Source organism: Phyllostomus discolor, chromosome 3 (genome assembly GCF_004126475.2).
Source record: "Phyllostomus discolor isolate MPI-MPIP mPhyDis1 chromosome 3, mPhyDis1.pri.v3, whole genome shotgun sequence".
Taxonomy (NCBI): domain Eukaryota; kingdom Metazoa; phylum Chordata; class Mammalia; order Chiroptera; family Phyllostomidae; genus Phyllostomus; species Phyllostomus discolor.
In genome coordinates, this window is record NC_040905.2 from 90,075,598 (window position 1) to 90,093,179 (window position 17,582).

A 17,582-nucleotide genomic window follows, 5' to 3' on the forward strand; every position below is an offset into this window, starting at 1 on the left:
GGCCCAGGGATGTGTGTATGGGGTCGGGGTGGGGGTAGGGGGTGCTATACCCATATCTTCCACCTTCTAGGAAGAAAAGTCTGGTACCTCAGCCCAAAGGTGTGGAGCTAGGCCACCTCTGGGCATATGAAACTGGGAATCAAAAAGAAATGGGGGAAGGGAGCTGACAGGAGCTATATGGTATGCATGCTGAAGGGAATCATTTTAAGCCTCTGAGTCTGCTCCTGCCACCCATACACAAAGAACAGTCATTCTTCTCCCTCCTGAACAGGCATTTAATAGTCTCATTTCAGTGGAAGCAGTAGTTGGAGAATAAGTTACAGGGACAGATCAAAAAAACAAAGACAAAAACCCCCACACAACTTAAAGTGCTTCAGGCTGCAAACGTAAACAAGAGGGGCAGGAGGCCACTTAGCTATCTCCCCTCACCTCTGACACAGGAGGGTCATTGTCTGGGTCCCTTTACAATCACCACCCTCTAATCTCAGCCCTGGGATGGATGGGTGGGTGAGGGAATGTAAGAGGCAGGAAAGACAACTTAATAGGAATGAGAAAACACTTTGTAAACTTAGAGCCAGGGGACAAGGCAGGGGACAAGGGAGCTCTAGGAACCCTTGCCCTGACCCAGGGGTGGGGCCAGCCCCCCCAGGAAGTCAGGGAAATACTATTGGTTTAGTGCTGCAGCCATGCCCACCCAGTTCACAGCTTCTTCTCTCATCAGCAGACACAGACAGGCACCCTGAAGGGCCTCCTCACGCACAGCGGGAGGCATCCCTAGGGAGGCACAGTCTAGAACAAGGACCCCCTCTGGAGGCATTCGATTCCTGGGAGTGTAAGAGAGCCAGCACAGTGCTACTTGACAGGCTCCACCACCAGGACCTTGCACTCTCGCTTGGCAATCTTGTCCAGAGAAAGCACAGCCTTTTCTGGGGGCAAGTAGAGGGGGCGGCCAACAGGGGAGGCCACGGGGGGTGTGATGGCCCTGCGCTCCATCACACTGCCCGACCTGGAGAAAGGCAGAGGATGTGGGCTCTGGTTAGACCTCAGGAACTCTTCCTGCTCCCTCTCCAATTCCGGCCTCTACCGAGTCCAGTGGCACCCCTCCTTTGGTTCCATACCTCATGAGGTGGCTGCGAGAGGGTTGTTGGTGGGAGAAGGACTGAGAGCGGCCCAGGCTAGCCTGGTGCCTCTCCACCAAGTCCCGGACAGCTGGGCTACTAGGACTGCTCTTTCGAGAGAGGGGCCGGGCCTCAGGTGGAGGGTGGGACACACTGGCAGTGAACTGCAGCTTCAGTTTCATGTGCTGGCTCAGCTGGGTGGACAGAGACAGATCAGCATCCCCACTTGGCTTTCAGGCCCCCGACAACCTTTCAAATCATCTTCCCCCTTGACAGGGCAGCGTTGGATCTAAGTCCCACCTTCCCGTGGCCTGGCTTTCTCATGCCGCCCATTGTTGTTTCATCCACAGAAGCTAGCAACCCCCATGCCTCCCATCCCGACATTCTGCATCACCCAGCACACCATTCACCCCTCTCCAGTGCCTCCCCTGCCCACCTCAAAGAGCCCTGTCCTTAGAGCCTGGAAGGCCACACTGAAGGTGAGTGCACTGCCCTTTCGGGAAAAGCCAAGGTTGTTGAGGGGCGTGTGGCAGACAATGGAATCTAGGGCAGCCTGCATGGCCCGGCGCTCCTCCTCACACAGCTGCTTTCCTGGGGGGCAGAAATAGCAACCACTAAACACATCTGTATAGTGTTCTTCATTCAGCAAGGGGCTTCCAACAAGCACAGTCTCATTTGACCCTCAAGGTCACTCTGTGGAGTGAACTGAGTATATCTTTTGCCAAATTTTATAAAAACCAGCTTATATTTACTGTGCAGAGGTCTATTCCAACCACTTCACACATGTTAAATCTTTAAATCACCATAACAACCTCATAGGGAGGGGGTAGTGAGCAGTATTATTTTCTCCATTTTAGGGATGGGGAATCTGAGGCTCAACCTACTTAGGGTCACACAGCTTATAAATGAGAGGTAGGAATCAAACATACCAATACCAGAGAGCCCAGCACCAGTACTTCCCTAATGCCTCTCTAAACTACCCATCTGTGACACTGGAGACCACCCAGGGACAGCCAAAGCAGCCTGCCACAAGTCACCCACTTCCATGACTTCCTTTCCCCTAACCTCCTTCGGGACAAGGGCCCAGCCTGGCAGCAACCTACCAGCCTGTGCATGCTCTGGGGTCCACACGAGCCTCACAGCAAGGAAGTCTTGGAGATTGTTGAGCAGTGTGTAGGTGACAGTGAAACGCTCATAGGTCTGCACTGGGGACTCACAAGAAGCAGTCATCACAAAGCATGGGCGGTCCAGGCGGATGCTGGGCAGGCTAGATGCAGTGAGAGAAAAGCAGGATGTGTGTGTTTTGAAACAAAGGTGAACAAGGTGGTATTCACCAGGCTCCCACACACTCACCGGTAGTGGGTATAGATGCTCTGGGTGAAGGGCAGCTTTGGGGTGGACCACTGAACCACAGCGATCAGGGGAACTTCTAGGCCCTGTGAGAGAGACAAAGGGAACCCCCATATATGTCACCATTAGGCAGCCCCACCTTGGCCTTTCCCTCCTGCTGTTTTTTCTTAACCTTGTTCTGTAAAATCACCAGCCCCTTATACTCACCTCCTTGGCCCCTGGAGGTGGCTGCTCATCCCCTCTCAGCTGAAACAGGAAGTTGTGTTCCTCCAGGGCACTGAGCGGGCAGGGGAAGCAGCCAGAGGTACCAGGGAGTCGACAAAAGGAGCCCATGGAGACCTCCCCAGATTGGTGACTAGTTCAGAAGGAGGAAGAGCTGGATCTTTCCATGCCAGAACTCTCAGCCCTGCCCCCATCCCCACCACTTCACAGCCCTGGCCCTCTCTAGGACCTCACCAGACATTGTCCACCAGCAGCACAGAGCCATCGGGCATGACAGGTAGATAACTGGCATTGAAGTTTGGGAGAATGCGGATATCCCAAATGGAAATTTCCTCCTGGGAGGAGCTGTTCAGCACTGTAGAAGGTAACCAGCTCAGCACAGAGTGGACCCCTCAGACCCCACCTTAATCCCACCAAAATGGACCTATCCCCACCATCCTGCACAGGTTAAGTGCCACCCAGTCAGTGCCCTTGCTACTACCCAAGGCCTGAGCCACCAATCTGCTCACCCTTGAGAACAGTCAAGTGTTTTCCAGCCACAGTGAACTGGCGGCATTTCAGAACTGGAGGGGGCAGCAGAGTCAGCAGGGTACTCACTGCAGGAGAGGGTGGAGGCAAGAACTGATGGGCTGGGCACGGACCTAGGCCAACCCACAGTTCTAACCTTTTTGTTTTCAGATATGGCACTTGCCAATAACACCCCTCCACTTTGCCCCACAAATTCCAAACTCCAGCATTTTCTCCCTGCATTCTCCCTACCTTGGGCTTTGAAAGCACTCTGCTCTCCCCGGAAGGTGTCCCCAGGAAATCGGGTCTGCAGCAAGCGCAGGTAGCCTTGATCTCTGACCTCTGGTGCCTCAACTTCCCGCTTCCACACAGTCACAACAATCTGAGCACAGGGTACACAGGACCACAGTCAAGAGGGGAGACAGCCAGCCAACATTAGAGAAGGCGTGGTAATTAGGACAACAGCTCCACCCCTTGCCAATCTTACCTTGGCCTTAGGTGTCCCTGGGGGCAGTCTATCCAGTGAAACAGTGAGTGGGAAGATGACCTCATCTGTGGACACAATTGGTTCCTCCACAGGCAGCTGGGGATGTGAAAGGGGTGAAGAGGTCAGGATAGAGGCAGCCTGCAGCGTCCCCTTTAAGAGGTGCCTGGCTCTTTCCCTCCCCTCTCAACTGTCATCTATCTCCAGCTTCCCTCCCGTGACCCTCTTCTCTGTGGTCTTTGGGGCCCAGCAAATCGCGCCCTCGCCCCTATGTGTGTCACCCCAGCTTCTCACCGTGGTCGCTCCTGAGGTAGCAGGACCCGGGCCGTGGGTGAGAAGGGGGCTGCAGCCTCGAAACAAGCCCCCACCGCCAGGATCCCCGCCCCCTGGGGGTTCAGGATCCTGGTCGCAGGAGCCACCGCCCCCGGGGGCCCCGCCTCCGGCACTGACCGAGGCCAGGGCTGCCAGGGCAGTTGCCAGTTCTGCCCAGGCCCCTCGGGAGCCCAAGCCCGGGCTACCCCCGGTGCTGGAGCCTGCGCCGCCCCGGCAGCGCAGCACCAGCAGGAAGCGGACAGTCTCCCCCAGATAGAGATGATTGCGCCGGGGCAGCGCCCGGTACCGGCCTGGGTCCCCAGCCAGCTCCGCGCGCGGTGGCAGCGGCACAGCCGGGAAGTACATCGAGTAGTCGCATTGGGACTCCATGGGGCGGCGAGAACTGCACGGGCCGGGACAAGACGGGACAGGGCCGTGAAGGGCGAGCCTCCGGGGTAGGGGCAGGGAGTCCTGACACCCAACGGGAGCTGCGCGTGGCCAGGCCAGGCCGGCCCAAAGACACCTGCCGGGGTCGGTAACCGGGACCCCACGGGGCCGGAACCCGGTGCAAGGCCGAATGACTGGAGAGAAGCCGGAAGCGGAAGGGGAGGGGCGTGGCCTCTGAGGCCCCGGAATTTGTGGGTGACCGGACCGTGGAGAAGGGCGGGGTTCGGCTGCGGTTAGGCTGCGGCGAGGGTTTAGGAAAGACTAGACAGACTTTTTAGAAAAGTAATATTAAAAGAACCCCCACCACCCCTGCTTCTCCCAGAAAGAAAGATAGATACTCCGTCCCTTTTCTGCCCTACATAAAGCAAGTCCAAGTTTCAAATTATTTATTCATTCAACAAACATTTCATAGTGAAATGAGGATAGCTTAGTAACAAATATTTCATGGAGAAATGGATGCATTGTTCCAATCCATCGTGTACCAAACTTTCTCTGGCTTATACCATGGTTTGCTCCTCCAGGGAGCCTTTGAGAGTTCTACCCGGACCTGGCAGGGGCCTGGAAAGGGGAAGGAGGCAAAACGGGGCAGAGGAGTGCTGCTAGGAGCTGAACGACTGGATTCCTGGGCACAGCCTGGTTAGTTTTGGTTCCCACAACCGTGCAAAGTTCCATTCACCCTCTAGGGAGCAGGCTTGCTCTCCGAGGGAAACAGAAATGTCGTCTGGCAGCCCCACACTTGTCACAGGTGTCTTGTAGGTTAGCTGTTCTTTAACCTAAGACTCAGTGGTCTAATGTCTAGGGGGAGAGTATCCTTGAAGTCTTCAGAGGCAGAGAGACCGTTGGAGGAAACTGCTTGGCATCTAGCTTGTCCTTGTACTGTAGCTCTGGGGTAGCCAGGCGCTCACACTCCTCCTGGTCTTGGAGGCTCAATCCACTCCGAAGTACATACCCCAAAACCTTACTTGACCCAAACTGGAAAGGGCGGAACCGTCTGTCAGTGATGTATTTGGGGTCTAAAGCCTCACCCCCCACTAGACAATGTTTAGCCAGGGCCTCTCGGCGAGCCCGGAGCTCCGCCACAGCACTCTCCAGTCGACTCTGGCCATATTGCTTTATTCGTGCCCACAGGCTGTGGTTGAAGTGAACATAAAGAGCCCAGTCCAGACTGTTCCAGACTCGGGCCCGTGCAGTTAGCTGCCTGTCCTCAGCAGACAGTCCACCATCGCTGACGACACTTCTGCCCTGCTGACTTCCAGCCTGGGCATTATGCATGAAGCCCACCACATCATCTAAACCCCAGCACAGGGCATCTGCTAGCAGAACCAAAGACTCATCAAAGTACTCAGCCACCAGGACCATATCAAAGACAGAGTCCAACCAGGCCAGACTCCACTGGATGAAGGATGAAGACCCCAAATCTAAAGCAGCAGGGCTGGACAGCTGGCTGTGGCCATCAACAGCAGTGGGAGCAGGATGGAGGAGAGTATTGGGATGCAGGGTGTGGGCTCGAGGGCCAGTGCCAGAAGGCAGGACATGCAGCTCTGGGGGGTTGGGGTCTTTGGGAAGATGAGGATATCCTCTCTTGGTCCTCATCTCTGGGGGGAAGGGGAGGCCAAAGTCAAACCATAGCAGGTTCCGTGCATAGTGATCTCCACGGGCCCCAGGTCGGTAGAAGGCTCGAGGATTAGCTAGGAAGGCAGCCAAGGAAGGTGCCTTGCGGAAGGCTGATGAGGTGGACTTATAATAGGAAAAGGCAGAGCGGGCCAAAGCTGCTGGGTCTCGGACAATGGAAAAGAAGAAGCTGTCAGAAGGCATGACCTTAAGTACCTGCAGAGGAGAGAAAACAGACATAGGGAGAAAGAACTGGGCCAGGAAGAAACTAAGTGCAAGCCCAATGTCCACAGATACCCCAGCCTCCTCCCGACAGCTCTGCAAGGAACCCCCAGCTTTCTTAAATGGCTGACAGATCTTGGCCAAGTCTTTAATGTCCCTGAGACTCAGTTTGCTCATCTACAAAATGAAGATACTTGTGCCTTCCTTCCTAGCTGATTATGGAGGTTACATGGGATAAAGGATATGAGGGAACTTGGAATGTGCAAAGCTTCTGGAAAATATTTATTTCCTTTGGCCTCTCTGTCTTCCTTGGTCAGTAAAACTTCTAAGAATCACAATTTGTGTTCACTTCTCCAATAAAAAACTATTAAGTGCCTACCCTGGGACTCTTGGTCACAACTCTAAGGCATCAGGCCTTCTCAGTGGGGGTGGAGGTCACTTGCTGTGAAGAGGGAGAAGGGTGGCAACCATAATGCTGTCTCAGGTGTAGATGTCTGGTGCCCAGGATGGCTGAAAAACAGGGCACTTCTGGGGCTCCTGGGCATCTTGGAGAGGATAAGACACCTCTGGACTGGACACTGGGGAGCCATGGTCACCTGGTAGAGAGCTGCCCTGAGACCTGGGACATTGGTTCCACTTCTCAGCAAGAAGGAAGGTGGGAATTGGGCAGAGCCAGGTGCATGCACATCGGAAACCAGCTCCTGGGCTCCCTGAAGGGTTTCTGCCTCTGAATGTGACCCTATCATTGAACCTGACTCCCTGACATGATGTCCTCCGATCTGCCCTGCTAATATGAGCATGCCTGCAGGGCGAAGCTGTGAAGTGTGTGTCTTTGTGAAGGAAGAGGAGAACAGTACACAAATAGTCTGTGGCATCAGGTGGACCTGGAATAAAATCACAGTTCAACCACTTACCAGTTAAGTAACTTTGGGCAGATTATTGAATTCCTCAGAGCCTTCATTCCTCCATCTATAAATCTGGGTTAACACTTAACTTAAAGAATGTGGAAGTACATGGAACATGATAGGTATTCACTAAGTGGTGGTGACAATGAAGGTCATCATTCTAACCTCTGGAGAAACTTGCCTCAAAGATCATTGTCACTGCCTCACCCCCAGCAGTGGGCCTTCGCTGCCCACTAGGTCACACTCACGTTCCTCAGCTGCTTTCTCCAGATCCAGCTTCAACAGGTGTGTGTCTGCTGCCCCCACTGAAGTTCTACCACCTACACACACACACCTCTTACACACCTCCACATATTAGTTGATACTTTGTTCCTAGAATGCCTTGTGTTCTCACTACAAAATCATGTCCACCCTTTTCTTTAAAACCTACCTCTCCAGAAAGCCCCACCTCTTTTTGATGAATATTCTCCCCACAGTCCCAAATACAGACACACGTATGCACACATGCCGCAGAAGGCACTCTGACTTTAGAGCAGATGGGCCTGGGTTCAAATCTGGTTAAAAGAGACCAGTCACTGGCCTCTCAGAGTCTTGATCTCCTCTTCTGTATAATGGAGGCACTTCCAATGCCTTCCCAGCAAGGTGATGGTAAGATTAATACCCAGAACTCAGGAAATATTCAATAAAAGTTAGCCTCTTCCCTGCATGTTTTCATTTGCATGTTGACTTTCTCCAAGAGCTCTCGGGTTTCTCTGTGTGTTCAGATGAGCATCTGAGTCCATGTACGCATCTTCCCCTTTAGAACTGAGGCTCTAGGGGTGTCAGTGCTGAGCTATGGCTTGGCATATATCTGACCCTCAAACTCTGGCAGACATGGTGAGGGGAGGGAAGGAAGACAGGTCAGAAGGCAGTGGCTAAGCAGAGAGTCTGGTAATGTCAACGGAAGTGTCCAAGGAGGGCAAGGGGCACTTGGAGGGAGAGTTTGGGGGTGGGATTCAAAGCAGTCAGGGTGCTGACACCAGCTGGGTCAGCTAGTCAAGGAGGAGACTGGAAAATGCACTGGATAGGAGGGGCCAGGTCTCAGCTCTCAGGAACTACTGGAGAAGGGACAGCTGAGAAGAGGCAGGAAATTTCACCTTTGTGGCCCCCATGCCCAACTTTTAGGTGAGGTGACGCCTGGGGCCTCTTCCACTGATGGATGGTCTTAGCCAAAGGCCTGATCCCATCTCTCTCCAGTCCCACCCACTCCCTCGATACCACTCACCTCTTTCAGGTTGAATCTCATGTGATGACAGAGGATATGGAAGGGGGGCTGGGTGCCTCCACCCTGAGGGTGGTAGCCTTTGACCAGAGAGGCCTGGAAAAGCCTTGGGTAGCCAAACTGGTAGCGGGCGGGGAGGGCGAAGCGCAGCCCATGTCGGTCCCCATAGCGATGAAGCAGGCTCAGCACTGAGCTGCTCCCGGATTTATGCGTCTTCAGGAACACCAGTCGCTGCCGAGGAGGACAGGATGGAACATCTGGTTCTGGGGATCGGGCCCAGGTCTGTCGAAGCTGCAGCCCAGGTAGCCTGGGGGAAAGATGGGAGGGGATGTGTTCTGTCCCTCACCAGTAGGCGGATGGGCATCTTGTGGAGCAAGGACAGAGGGTGTGGAGCCTCCTCCAAGTTCCCAGCAGTCATGGGTAGGATTGGGAGGAGCATGTGAGGGGGCATCTATAAGGTATCGGAACAAGATGAAACTCACCTCCTCTGGAAGGGTCCCCCCCAGAACTGGAGGGCAAATCCGATGGTCATGAAGACTCCCAAAGCCACCCCCAGGCTCCGAGGCCCCCAGAGGCGCATGGTCCTGGTAGGAGACAGAGGGCCCATGTGGCACAGAGAAGGGTGACAGGGCAAGGGTCAGGCACAGAGGCAGAGACAGCTGGAGGCAGCCGTGCAGCTGCAGAAGGCACAGGTTCGAGATCGGGGGTCATTCCCCAGGCCTGTTGCAGCCCTGGTTGAGTCTGCCCCCTGAGTTAGCAGATTTTTGCCTCTGTCAGCGTCTAGAAGGGAAATGAGGGGAAGGAGGGGAGTCTAAGGAAAGGGTAGAGCCTTCTCTCCTGCAGCTGAGACTATTTCACAGAGGGGGGTGGTGATGAGGTACTCTCTACACCCAGACCTAGGTGGCCCCACAACTACTCCTCTGCTGTCAGCGCCAGCTCTCCCAACTGCCAGCTATAGTTTCTCCCTGAGCCTCAGGAATTTGGAGGGGAAAGGGAAAAAGAGACCCTGCCAGAAAGATCAGGCCAATCTGCTCATATGACAGTGAGGCGGACATTGCCAGGCCCTGGCTCCCTCCTGAGCTTCTGATAGATCGGGAAGAAGAGTCCCATTTGGAGGCTGAAAGGGAAAGTCATAAGGAGGGAATATGGGTCAGATGAACCCAGAGTGGTGAGACCACAGGAGTGACTTCGTAATGAGTAAGAGTCAGTCATCTGGGCTAAACTCAGGCATCTTCTTTCCCCCTCTCAGCTCAGGGCTGACCCCAGTGTGGGGTTACTGACAAAACCCAGACAACTGGGCACACCTCCACACACTCCTATTCCCACTTTCCAACCCTGTCAGTGCAGGCAGAGGAGACTGAGACAGTCGGGCTGGAGAGCAGGTGAGAAACTCTGCAAGACAAAGGTACTGACAGACATAAACATCGAGTTTGGAATTCCTTCCCAGGCCCTAGTTTCCTAATCAACTGGGAGTCCGACCCACCCCTTCAGATTACAGCCCACAACTACTGGGCCACAGCCCTTCCAACAAGCCCGGACAACCCCCTTCCAAGATGAGCCGGGAGTAACCCCAGACAGAGAATCGATATTTGCAATCTAGAGACCTGCCCCTTCTGGCATCCGTCCCCCAACACAGTCCCCAGAATCCAGCCCTGCGCCAGACTCCTGTGTCCAGATTTCTTCTATTCCTTCCACCCATCTCTGTCTCCTCCCATTACTCTTGACTCCAGCCCTCTGTCCCCTTCAGCTTTGGTGACTCCCTCCCCACTCCCCGCCCGCCCCACCTTCAAGGACTCCTCCCATTAATTCTGGAGTCCCTCCACTGGCTGCAGCCTCAGTGTCACTTGCCCACTCACCAAGCCACCTGAGGGGCAGCAGGGAAATCAGGGTTTGGCCCTTCCCAGCCACCGACCGGCTCCTCACTCTTCTAAACTTTCCCCATAAACTTTCTCAGTGCCCAGGCTCCTCCCCTCGCCCTCCCTTTGTCTGGCCAGTCCCTGCTGCTGCTTCAGCTTTGATCCAGTCCCGGGCCTCTCCCTCCCTGCATCTTTCCCTTGTTAGGGCACCCAGCTCAGCCTTAGAAGACACAATTTCTACCCTCCTTTCACACTTAGGAATCACTTATTCCTTTTCTGTTTCTGCTTCTTGCAGAACAAAAGACTCATTCAGGAGACGGAAAGAAAGGAGCAAGTAACAGACAAGAGTTGAAAGCAGGCACTGTCAAGAGCTTGTGACAAGCTAGCCAAAGGCAGGAGGGCAACAACAGGACCCTGCCCTGAAGGCAGGGGCACTAGTGTGGTAATAATAATGATGCCTCACGTTCAAAAAGAATTTTGGCAGTGACAAGGTGCTCCCTCACACAGTTCCTGTTTGGTCCTCACATTTCTCTCCATTTTACAAATGAAGGTCCTCAGATCCAGAGGGTGAACAACTTGCCCAAACTCAGTATTAGGGGACAGGATCCAAGAGAGGCAAGAAGCAAGCAGAAAACGAGCCATTACAGAGGCCCTGGGGCCTCTGCAAGGAGCCAGGGCCCGGGGAGAGCTGCTGAAATTACAGAGTCACACACTCAGGGTCCAATAAATTCATTGTTTATTTGTGAAATGCAAAGCTTGTGAAGGATGTGGATGGCAGAGGTCACGAGTTGTCCTTTTTGTGTGTGTTTTAGTTGAAGAAATTGATGCTGAAAAAACTCATAGAACCAAGGCCCACAGATCTTGACATCCTATTCACATACCCAACCAAGTTCCCTGCCCTGCACCTGTCGGCACCCAGCTTTGTTCATTTCTGAGACCAGGTGGCCCCCCACCCCCCACTTCCAACTTCTTTTAATCCCTCCCCTCCCCCCCACCCCCGCACAGCCAAATGTCAGTTTAAAAATCTTCCCTTTCTCCTTCTTGGAGCTGACCACCAGAGCCCAGCCTTAGAGGCTTGGTTGGAGAGACCACAAGTCCTTCCTAAATAAATACCCCCAGCCTCCCCACCCCAATACCAAATGAAAAAATAAATATTGTGAACACCCATCCACCCAACCCCAGCGGGAATCTCCTGGATTTGGGGCCCTAGCCATTCACCCAAAAAGTCCCTTCTCTACCCTCTCTGCAGCCCTCTTCAACTCCTCCCCAGACCCAGCTAAGTGGGGAGGAGGGAAGGGCCATGAACCCTTCTGATGCCAGGGCACCCCTCCCCCATTATCGAGGTCCAAGCAGGGCCAGGGCTGAGAGGAAGAGAATGAGAATGGGTTGGGTGTGAAAACCCACAGATGTCCCCCCAGTCCTGCTCCTGCCCTGGTTTTGGCGGATGACGAAACCTCCTTTGCGGCCAGGAGGGCGAGGAGGCCGGGCTGGGGGCCCCACAGCTGCTGCCCCGGCCATCCAGTCATCTGCATAGTGCTGTCCTTCTCCAGAGCCGCTGGCATCCTCATCTGCAGGGAGGGAGGGGATCAGAGACAGACACAAGGAGGAAGAAAACTCCAAAACAGTAAGAAAGAGTGGTAGGAGAGAGAGACATAGGTAGGTAGATGAGAAGAGGCAGAAAGACAGTGACAGGAAGGCAAGGAGAGAGAGAGGTCAGGTAGACATGGGAATGAGGGAAGGCAGTGGGAGACAGAAAAGACAGACAGACAGATAGGGAGAGCGGATAAACAGGAAAAGACAGAGAAAACAAGTACACAGAAGCAGAGAGAGTACAGGAAAAGGGGGGACAATGAGATATAGAGACAGACAGTGGGAGAGAGAAAAAAAACATGTGTCCTTGTCTTGCCTCTCTGGCAAACTCTACTTTGGGAAGCCAGGCCAATGGCACCCCCACCCCACTCCCCCACCTCCCCTGGGTTGCCCACTCTTCCCATTCTCCCACAGTCCTTTGCCGACTGTTCTGTAAGAATGTTTTGGAGTCTCCTGACCGGAACGTGAACTCACAGGTAGAGACCTTCTCACAAATTGTTCTTCTATCCCTAACCTCTGAGGTAATCATTCAATACAAGACTGTAAAATGCATGAGAGAATGAATGAAAACCAAGATGAGAGGGGAGGGACTCAGAAAGCAGTGGGGAGGACCAGGGTCCAGTCTCAAGCAGCCAGAGGAGGGAGGCCCTCAGGGCACCCTGGGCATCTTACCCCAGTCCTCGAGGTCCAGGTCACGTCCCAGGGCGGCTGCCTTCATCCTGATTATGGCTGACCGGAGCTGCAACCGCCGCATCCGAGTCTGAAGGTCAGGGTTTGAGGCTTCCACACGCACCTCTGGATTGTTGAGTTGCTCTGTCAGGGAGGCTCCAACCACGGGCAACAAGTACCTGCGAGCACAGCAGCACTGAAGGCTCCCGCCTGGCCCTGCCAATCAACCCATCCCCGAATTTGGGCCTCACCCGCCCACCAGGTCACCCATCTGCCCAGCTCTCACCGGCCCCGCCCGGTTCCAGTCCAGCAGGGTGCTGCCTCCTGTGCGATGTCCGCCGCCATACGGGGGTCCCCACACACCGCCAGGGGCAGCCCGGCCCAGAAGCCCCGGACCCGGCCCAACCTTTCACGCAGCTCCCACACCTGGGTGTGCAGAGAGAGCAGGTAGAGCTGCAGCTCGTGCCCACTCACCCACCCAACACCCCCATGTGGCCTGTCCCTAACTCACCATTCGGGGCAACATGGCTGCCGCTGTTGTTGGCAGCTCCTCCTCTGCCCCTGCCATCCACAATCGGCCCACCTCTTCTACTGGTGCTGGGGCTCGGCGGGCACGGGTCATCGCCTTTGGGGGGACCCCACATTCCTGAAACACCTGTGGCACAGGGATGCCCCCACACAGTGAAACTGAAACTGTATCCCCTCTCCAACACCTAAATCTCCCCTGACATTCCCTGTTTCCCCAGATACGGTGCCTCCCTGATACCCCACATTGTCCCCCAACCCTAGACCCTTGCCTCCACCCTTCTCTGTCCTGTACTAGAACAGACACCCCCCGACTGTCTCCCCTCACTCCTATACTGACACTCCCACACTCCTCCTGTACCTGAGCGGACAGCCCCACACTGTTTTCCTGCAAGTACATCAAACCTTCTGAGATCTTCACCCCAATGGCCTGGGCTGCCAGCTCAAAGGAAAAGGGGCCCTGGATCTTCTCAGCCAGTAACAGGAGACCATCTTGAAAGAGGGGGAGAAAGACAAAGGGTGAAGTGAGGGGGCAGCCAGGGAGATACTCACTAAACTAGGGAGCTCCCACAAATCCTAACCTGGGCAGCAAAGTGTTAGGTGGGGGAAGACTCAAGAGCTCCCCTCCATGCTCCCCCTCCCAGTCCATCCCACTCATCCCTACACAGACAGCCGTTTCAGGCTTCCCTGAGTGCTCACCCAGATAGGCCCCCCAGTCAGGGTCCAGTCCCTGGCTGCTGAGACAGCCATGGGCCACGTTGAGGCAGAAACCCCGGCAAGGAGGCAACAAGGGAACCCCCCGACAAAAGGGGCAGCCAGTCAGACGCATCACAGCCCGCCTGCAGCCATCGGACATGGGCATCTAGGGGCAAAGGGCTTGGCTGTGTCATCCACAAACACTGAGGCTGCCCTCAGCCAAGCTTGGTGTCGGGCACAGAGAGAAATCAAATACCCCACTCTACCTTCCCAGGCCCTATGTGGAGAACTGATATGAACAGCCAGGGTGGGTGACACCATGCGGCAGCTGGTGAGACCTCCAAAAGACTGTGAAGGGAGGCTCCTAGGAGCCACGTTGCAGAAACTGTTTCTTGGGAGAGATGGGACAGTGGGGTCTGAGAAAAGGTTTAAGGACAAGAATGAGGCAACAGTGGTAGGGAAAGGATGAAACTGAGGATGCAGGTAAAGCTGGGAGGTCAGAGAGAGAATGGGCAGAAGGAAGAGGGCCTTGAAAGACAGATCAGGAATCTGGCCTTCAGGAGAGGGAAAAGGGAGCCACCGAGGAGTCTGGAGGAAGCCAGGGGGACCAGTACTCCCACCTCAGAATGTTATGGAGGTGAGCAGGTCCCTAGAGACTGGCAGGGGTATGAATCATCAGAGGGCAACAGAGGTGAGAGGAGGTCATGAATCATGACACAAGGGAGACTTTGCTCTGGCACCCCCACTTCCTCATTCTCCCTGGAATGCCAGGACCTTGAGGCTGATATGAGAAGGCTCCAGGTCTCTCCTGCTGGTTGGCATTTGACTGTTCATCATGGGACCTCTCCTATTCTTCCTCTCCCTCTCTGAGTCCCTCCCACACTCAGGCCCCCTCTAACCTTAAGCGTTTCACTGACCACATTTCTTCCAGTCTCCAGGCCCTGGATAAAGGCCCGGGCAGCCACCATGGCCCGGGTTATCTGGAGGAGGGGAAAAAAGTGGAGAAAAACCATAGGGCTGTTATGCCAGTCAAGATGGGCCAAGAGACTGCACCAAAGGGATAATCAGTGAGGGGGTAGGTCTGTGGAGTTAATCAAGGGGTGGTTAGGAATGTTAGGTGGTATAGGGAGGCAGGTGCAAGAGGCTCAAAGGAATTACAGTCTGGAAGGATCAAGGGGAGTTGGGCTTGGGAAGAGATGGAGGGATTATGTTTTACAGGGCTTGGAGATAGAGGGACTGTGTGCACCAGAACAATCACTGAATTTACAGCCAGAAGACCTGGGTATGAGACAGAACTCTACTACTTACTGGCTGTAAGACATTAACTTCTGGGAGGCTCAGTTTTCTCATCTGCAAAACAGGGATACTACCACCTACCTCCCAGAGTTACAATAGCAATTAAATGAGATACTATAAAATGAAAATCCTGTGGTGATTGTAAGGGGACTAAATGGTAATGGGAAAAAAATAAAGATTAAGTAAAAAAAAATCATTCTCAAATATTAAGGGCCTAATTCACATTTAGTTGAACCAGAGGAAGTCAAGATATTGGGATGAAGAAGAGTTGGCAGAAAGGTGACTGGGGACCAAGAATAGGTGAGTGGATCAGGGATGTGTGTGAAACTCCCACACAGGATGAAAGTGGGAGACATCCAATCAAAGGAGACCAAGGAGCACTGGGTCAGGCAGGAATGACTGGGGCTGAATATAGGAGTCACCAGGTCAGAGGTAGCTGACATGCAGGATGTGGGTATCACCAGGTCAGAAGTGACTGGGGCATGAAGGGGGGGGTCATTCGATTGGAGGTGAATGCACAGTTCAGAGGTTGCTAGATCAGAGGTAATGGAAACTCAGGCCTTGAAACCCCTCACCTGTAGGCGGAGGCGACGGGGTGAGTCCCCAAAAAACTTCAGAGAGTCATCAGCAGAGGAAGCAAGGCGCGTGAGGCAGAACAGGTATTCAGGGGAGAAGATGTACTGTGGGTGCAGCAGGGGGAACATTTTCTCCAGGACCTGCGTCCAGAAATCCACCAAGGCATCATCTAACCCCTCACCGGACTTCTCATAGTAGTCCCGCAGCCTAGAGAACAGGCCACTGAATAAGGGAGTATGCTGGGAATACAGGCGGCCATAGGAGCGGTGGAAGAGCAGGGCCAGGGAGTGCTCAGCTGACGAGAGCATGTCCCGAAAAACCTCTGTGGTAAATGCAAATAAGGGGGTGTGAGGTGAGGTGAGGCCAGAGAAGGATGGAAATATGAAAGGGTAGAGGAAAGAAGAAATGGGAATGGGGAGAGAAAAGACAAGTGAGTTAGAAACTGAGCAACTCTCAGCAGATTGGGAATGGGGTGGGGCAGCATCCTGGAAAGAGCCTGGGGTGGGAGTGGGGGGCTAAGCCTGGGCTGGGGCGCCTTTGGGATGGAATAGGAAATGATAGGATGCTTACTGGGGTTATGAGCACAGAGAGGGGATGTGTGGCCAGGCTTGGGGACCCCAAGTCCTCACCATCAAATGTTCTATGCCGGGTAGCCAATGTGTGAACCAGAAAGGAGCCACTCTCCTCCACCAGGCCTCGGAAGGTAGCCTCAGTGTCCCAGGTCAGCCTCTCCTCTATCTCACTGGAACAGCATGTATATTCTTGGGGACAGACTCGGAGATGCTCACCTGGACAGAGAACAAGGAATGGTGGCAAGTGATAAGGAATGGTGGGAAGTGATGTAGTGAAATTCCTTCCTTTTCCTGCCAGTCTCTGGGGGCCATCCCTTCTCTTTTGCTTGTCTGGGTTCTTTTCTATTGTCTGTACCGGCATTTCTACCTGACTGTATCCCCACTTTATTGTCCCCTCACCCATCCCAAGTCCACTGGCATTGGCCATGGAATCAAATAGTGATGGATCAAATTAGTGATCAGAGGGTCCTCAGGGGACATTCCCCAACATCGCACACCCTAGGTCTCTAAGGACTTATGGGACAGCTTCTATGGAAAGAATGGGGTTTGGAGGGTTGGGGTTACTTGGTAAGCAGGATATAATGTATTATCATAGAAGTACTGTTAAAAATAGCGAGGCGAACATATTGGGCTATAAAGAAAGGAACAGAGGTGGATGCTCATTACTAGAAAGGGATTCCTGGGAAGGGATGGGGTGGAGTAAGAGAGCTATTATGTGAACAGGAGGGTTATTGTGATTCTAACAAGGAAGTTCAGGAGGAGAGACAGTTACTATGGGATGAAAAGATTATAAAGGTCACTCTGAAAGGAAAGAGTTATTGTCAGATGGGGATGACCCACCCCGCACCCCTCTCTCTCCCCGAATTCTCTAGTCTTCCTTTTTCTCCTCACCTGAGATCAGGGCGGGAGGGAGTAGGCTTAAGCTATATCCCCGGGCCCCCAGAATTTGCCGGGTCTCAGTGCAACTCCTGGTGACCTTTGCCTCGCTCCCGGTTCCAGGACCAAGACCAGGATACAGAGGTAGCAGCAGAAGCAGAAGAGTTCGCAGCGCAGACATAGTAGCTGCGACCCTGGAACGCAAAGTGGGTCCTAAGGAGGAAAGAAGAGCTGCCCGAACTCGGGAAGCTGGTTCTCCGTTACAGGACTGCCCCGCCGACCGGAGAAAGAGCGCGACCTCAGAAATACGAACACTGAGCACTATAGCTGTCTCTTTTGAGACAATGGGAGAGGGGAGTCGGACAGCGGGAGGAGCCCAAGGTGGAGCCTTACCAATGATGGCACGGAGCCGGCCTCAGGGGCGGGATTAAGGGAGAAATTAAGCCAATGTAGTAGGGATGCTCGGCAGAGGGGCGTAATTAGGCTG

The 17,582-nt window shown here is 54.0% G+C and overlaps 3 protein-coding genes and 1 long non-coding RNA gene across 7 annotated transcripts; 1 reads left to right on the forward strand and 3 right to left on the reverse strand.

The window, feature by feature from the left end:
* Nucleotides 1-4: 4 nt before the first annotated feature.
* Nucleotides 5-12,052, forward strand: LOC118499531. The gene is made up of 3 exons (XR_004902025.1): nucleotides 5-15; nucleotides 75-78; nucleotides 11,878-12,052. It is a non-coding gene; the product is annotated as an uncharacterized LOC118499531 (long non-coding RNA).
* On the reverse strand, nucleotides 255-4,587 carry MAP11 (microtubule associated protein 11). 2 transcript variants are annotated; one of them, XM_028510097.2, is made up of 11 exons: nucleotides 3,976-4,587; nucleotides 3,685-3,780; nucleotides 3,450-3,579; nucleotides 3,200-3,286; nucleotides 2,925-3,045; nucleotides 2,676-2,745; nucleotides 2,472-2,554; nucleotides 2,222-2,385; nucleotides 1,555-1,709; nucleotides 1,119-1,312; nucleotides 255-1,006 (listed from the first exon to the last, which is right to left on the reverse strand). In XM_028510097.2, the coding sequence occupies exons 1-11, from the start codon at nucleotides 4,381-4,383 to the stop codon at nucleotides 853-855; spliced, it is 1,662 nt and encodes a 553-aa protein (XP_028365898.1). In that variant the 5' UTR covers nucleotides 4,384-4,587; the 3' UTR covers nucleotides 255-852. The 2 variants fall into 2 exon arrangements, with proteins under 2 accessions (XP_028365898.1, XP_028365889.1); XM_028510088.1 differs by having other exon boundaries at nucleotides 2,676-2,823.
* Nucleotides 4,801-10,417, reverse strand: GAL3ST4 (galactose-3-O-sulfotransferase 4). 2 transcript variants are annotated; one of them, XM_028510103.2, is made up of 4 exons: nucleotides 10,296-10,417; nucleotides 8,922-9,219; nucleotides 8,443-8,746; nucleotides 4,801-6,267 (listed from the first exon to the last, which is right to left on the reverse strand). In XM_028510103.2, the coding sequence occupies exons 2-4, from the start codon at nucleotides 9,044-9,046 to the stop codon at nucleotides 5,236-5,238; spliced, it is 1,461 nt and encodes a 486-aa protein (XP_028365904.1). In that variant the 5' UTR covers nucleotides 9,047-9,219; nucleotides 10,296-10,417; the 3' UTR covers nucleotides 4,801-5,235. The 2 variants fall into 2 exon arrangements, with proteins under 2 accessions (XP_028365904.1, XP_028365907.1); XM_028510106.2 differs by having other exon boundaries at nucleotides 8,922-9,023; nucleotides 10,296-10,411.
* On the reverse strand, nucleotides 11,015-17,493 carry GPC2 (glypican 2). Of its 2 annotated transcripts, none has more exons than XM_036020734.1 (10): nucleotides 17,111-17,493; nucleotides 16,277-16,435; nucleotides 15,647-15,969; nucleotides 14,693-14,755; nucleotides 13,779-13,941; nucleotides 13,441-13,571; nucleotides 13,066-13,209; nucleotides 12,841-12,980; nucleotides 12,558-12,733; nucleotides 11,015-11,863 (listed from the first exon to the last, which is right to left on the reverse strand). In XM_036020734.1, the coding sequence occupies exons 1-10, from the start codon at nucleotides 17,274-17,276 to the stop codon at nucleotides 11,631-11,633; spliced, it is 1,698 nt and encodes a 565-aa protein (XP_035876627.1). In that variant the 5' UTR covers nucleotides 17,277-17,493; the 3' UTR covers nucleotides 11,015-11,630. The 2 variants fall into 2 exon arrangements, with proteins under 2 accessions (XP_035876627.1, XP_028368438.1); XM_028512637.2 differs by having other exon boundaries at nucleotides 14,675-14,755; nucleotides 17,111-17,490.
* Between the last annotated feature and the right edge of the window lie 89 nt (nucleotides 17,494-17,582).

What these genes read in the sequence shown, in the direction of transcription:
- MAP11 (XM_028510088.1), bottom strand. Translation starts at nt 4,383, where the DNA reads ATGGAGTCCCAATGCGACTACTCGATGTACTTCCCGGCTGTGCCGCTG. An exon ending in CAGGGACACCTAAGGCCAAG is followed by an intron (nt 3,580 to 3,684) that starts GTAAGATTGGCA and finishes CCCTGTGCTCAG; the next exon opens with ATTGTTGTGACTGTGTGGAA. An exon ending in GAGTGCTTTCAAAGCCCAAG is followed by an intron (nt 3,287 to 3,449) that starts GTAGGGAGAATG and finishes CCTCTCCTGCAG; the next exon opens with TGAGTACCCTGCTGACTCTG.
- GAL3ST4 (XM_028510103.2), bottom strand. Translation starts at nt 9,046, where the DNA reads ATGGGCCCTCTGTCTCCTACCAGGACCATGCGCCTCTGGGGGCCTCGG. An exon ending in GGGGGACCCTTCCAGAGGAG is followed by an intron (nt 8,747 to 8,921) that starts GTGAGTTTCATC and finishes TCTTTCCCCCAG; the next exon opens with GCTACCTGGGCTGCAGCTTC. An exon ending in TGAGATTCAACCTGAAAGAG is followed by an intron (nt 6,268 to 8,442) that starts GTGAGTGGTATC and finishes TCTCCTCTGCAG; the next exon opens with GTACTTAAGGTCATGCCTTC.
- GPC2 (XM_028512637.2), bottom strand. Translation starts at nt 17,276, where the DNA reads ATGTCTGCGCTGCGAACTCTTCTGCTTCTGCTGCTACCTCTGTATCCT. An exon ending in CCGGCATAGAACATTTGATG is followed by an intron (nt 15,970 to 16,276) that starts GTGAGGACTTGG and finishes CATTTACCACAG; the next exon opens with AGGTTTTTCGGGACATGCTC. An exon ending in GTGTGGGGCTGTCCGCTCAG is followed by an intron (nt 13,210 to 13,440) that starts GTACAGGAGGAG and finishes CCTGTGCCACAG; the next exon opens with GTGTTTCAGGAATGTGGGGT.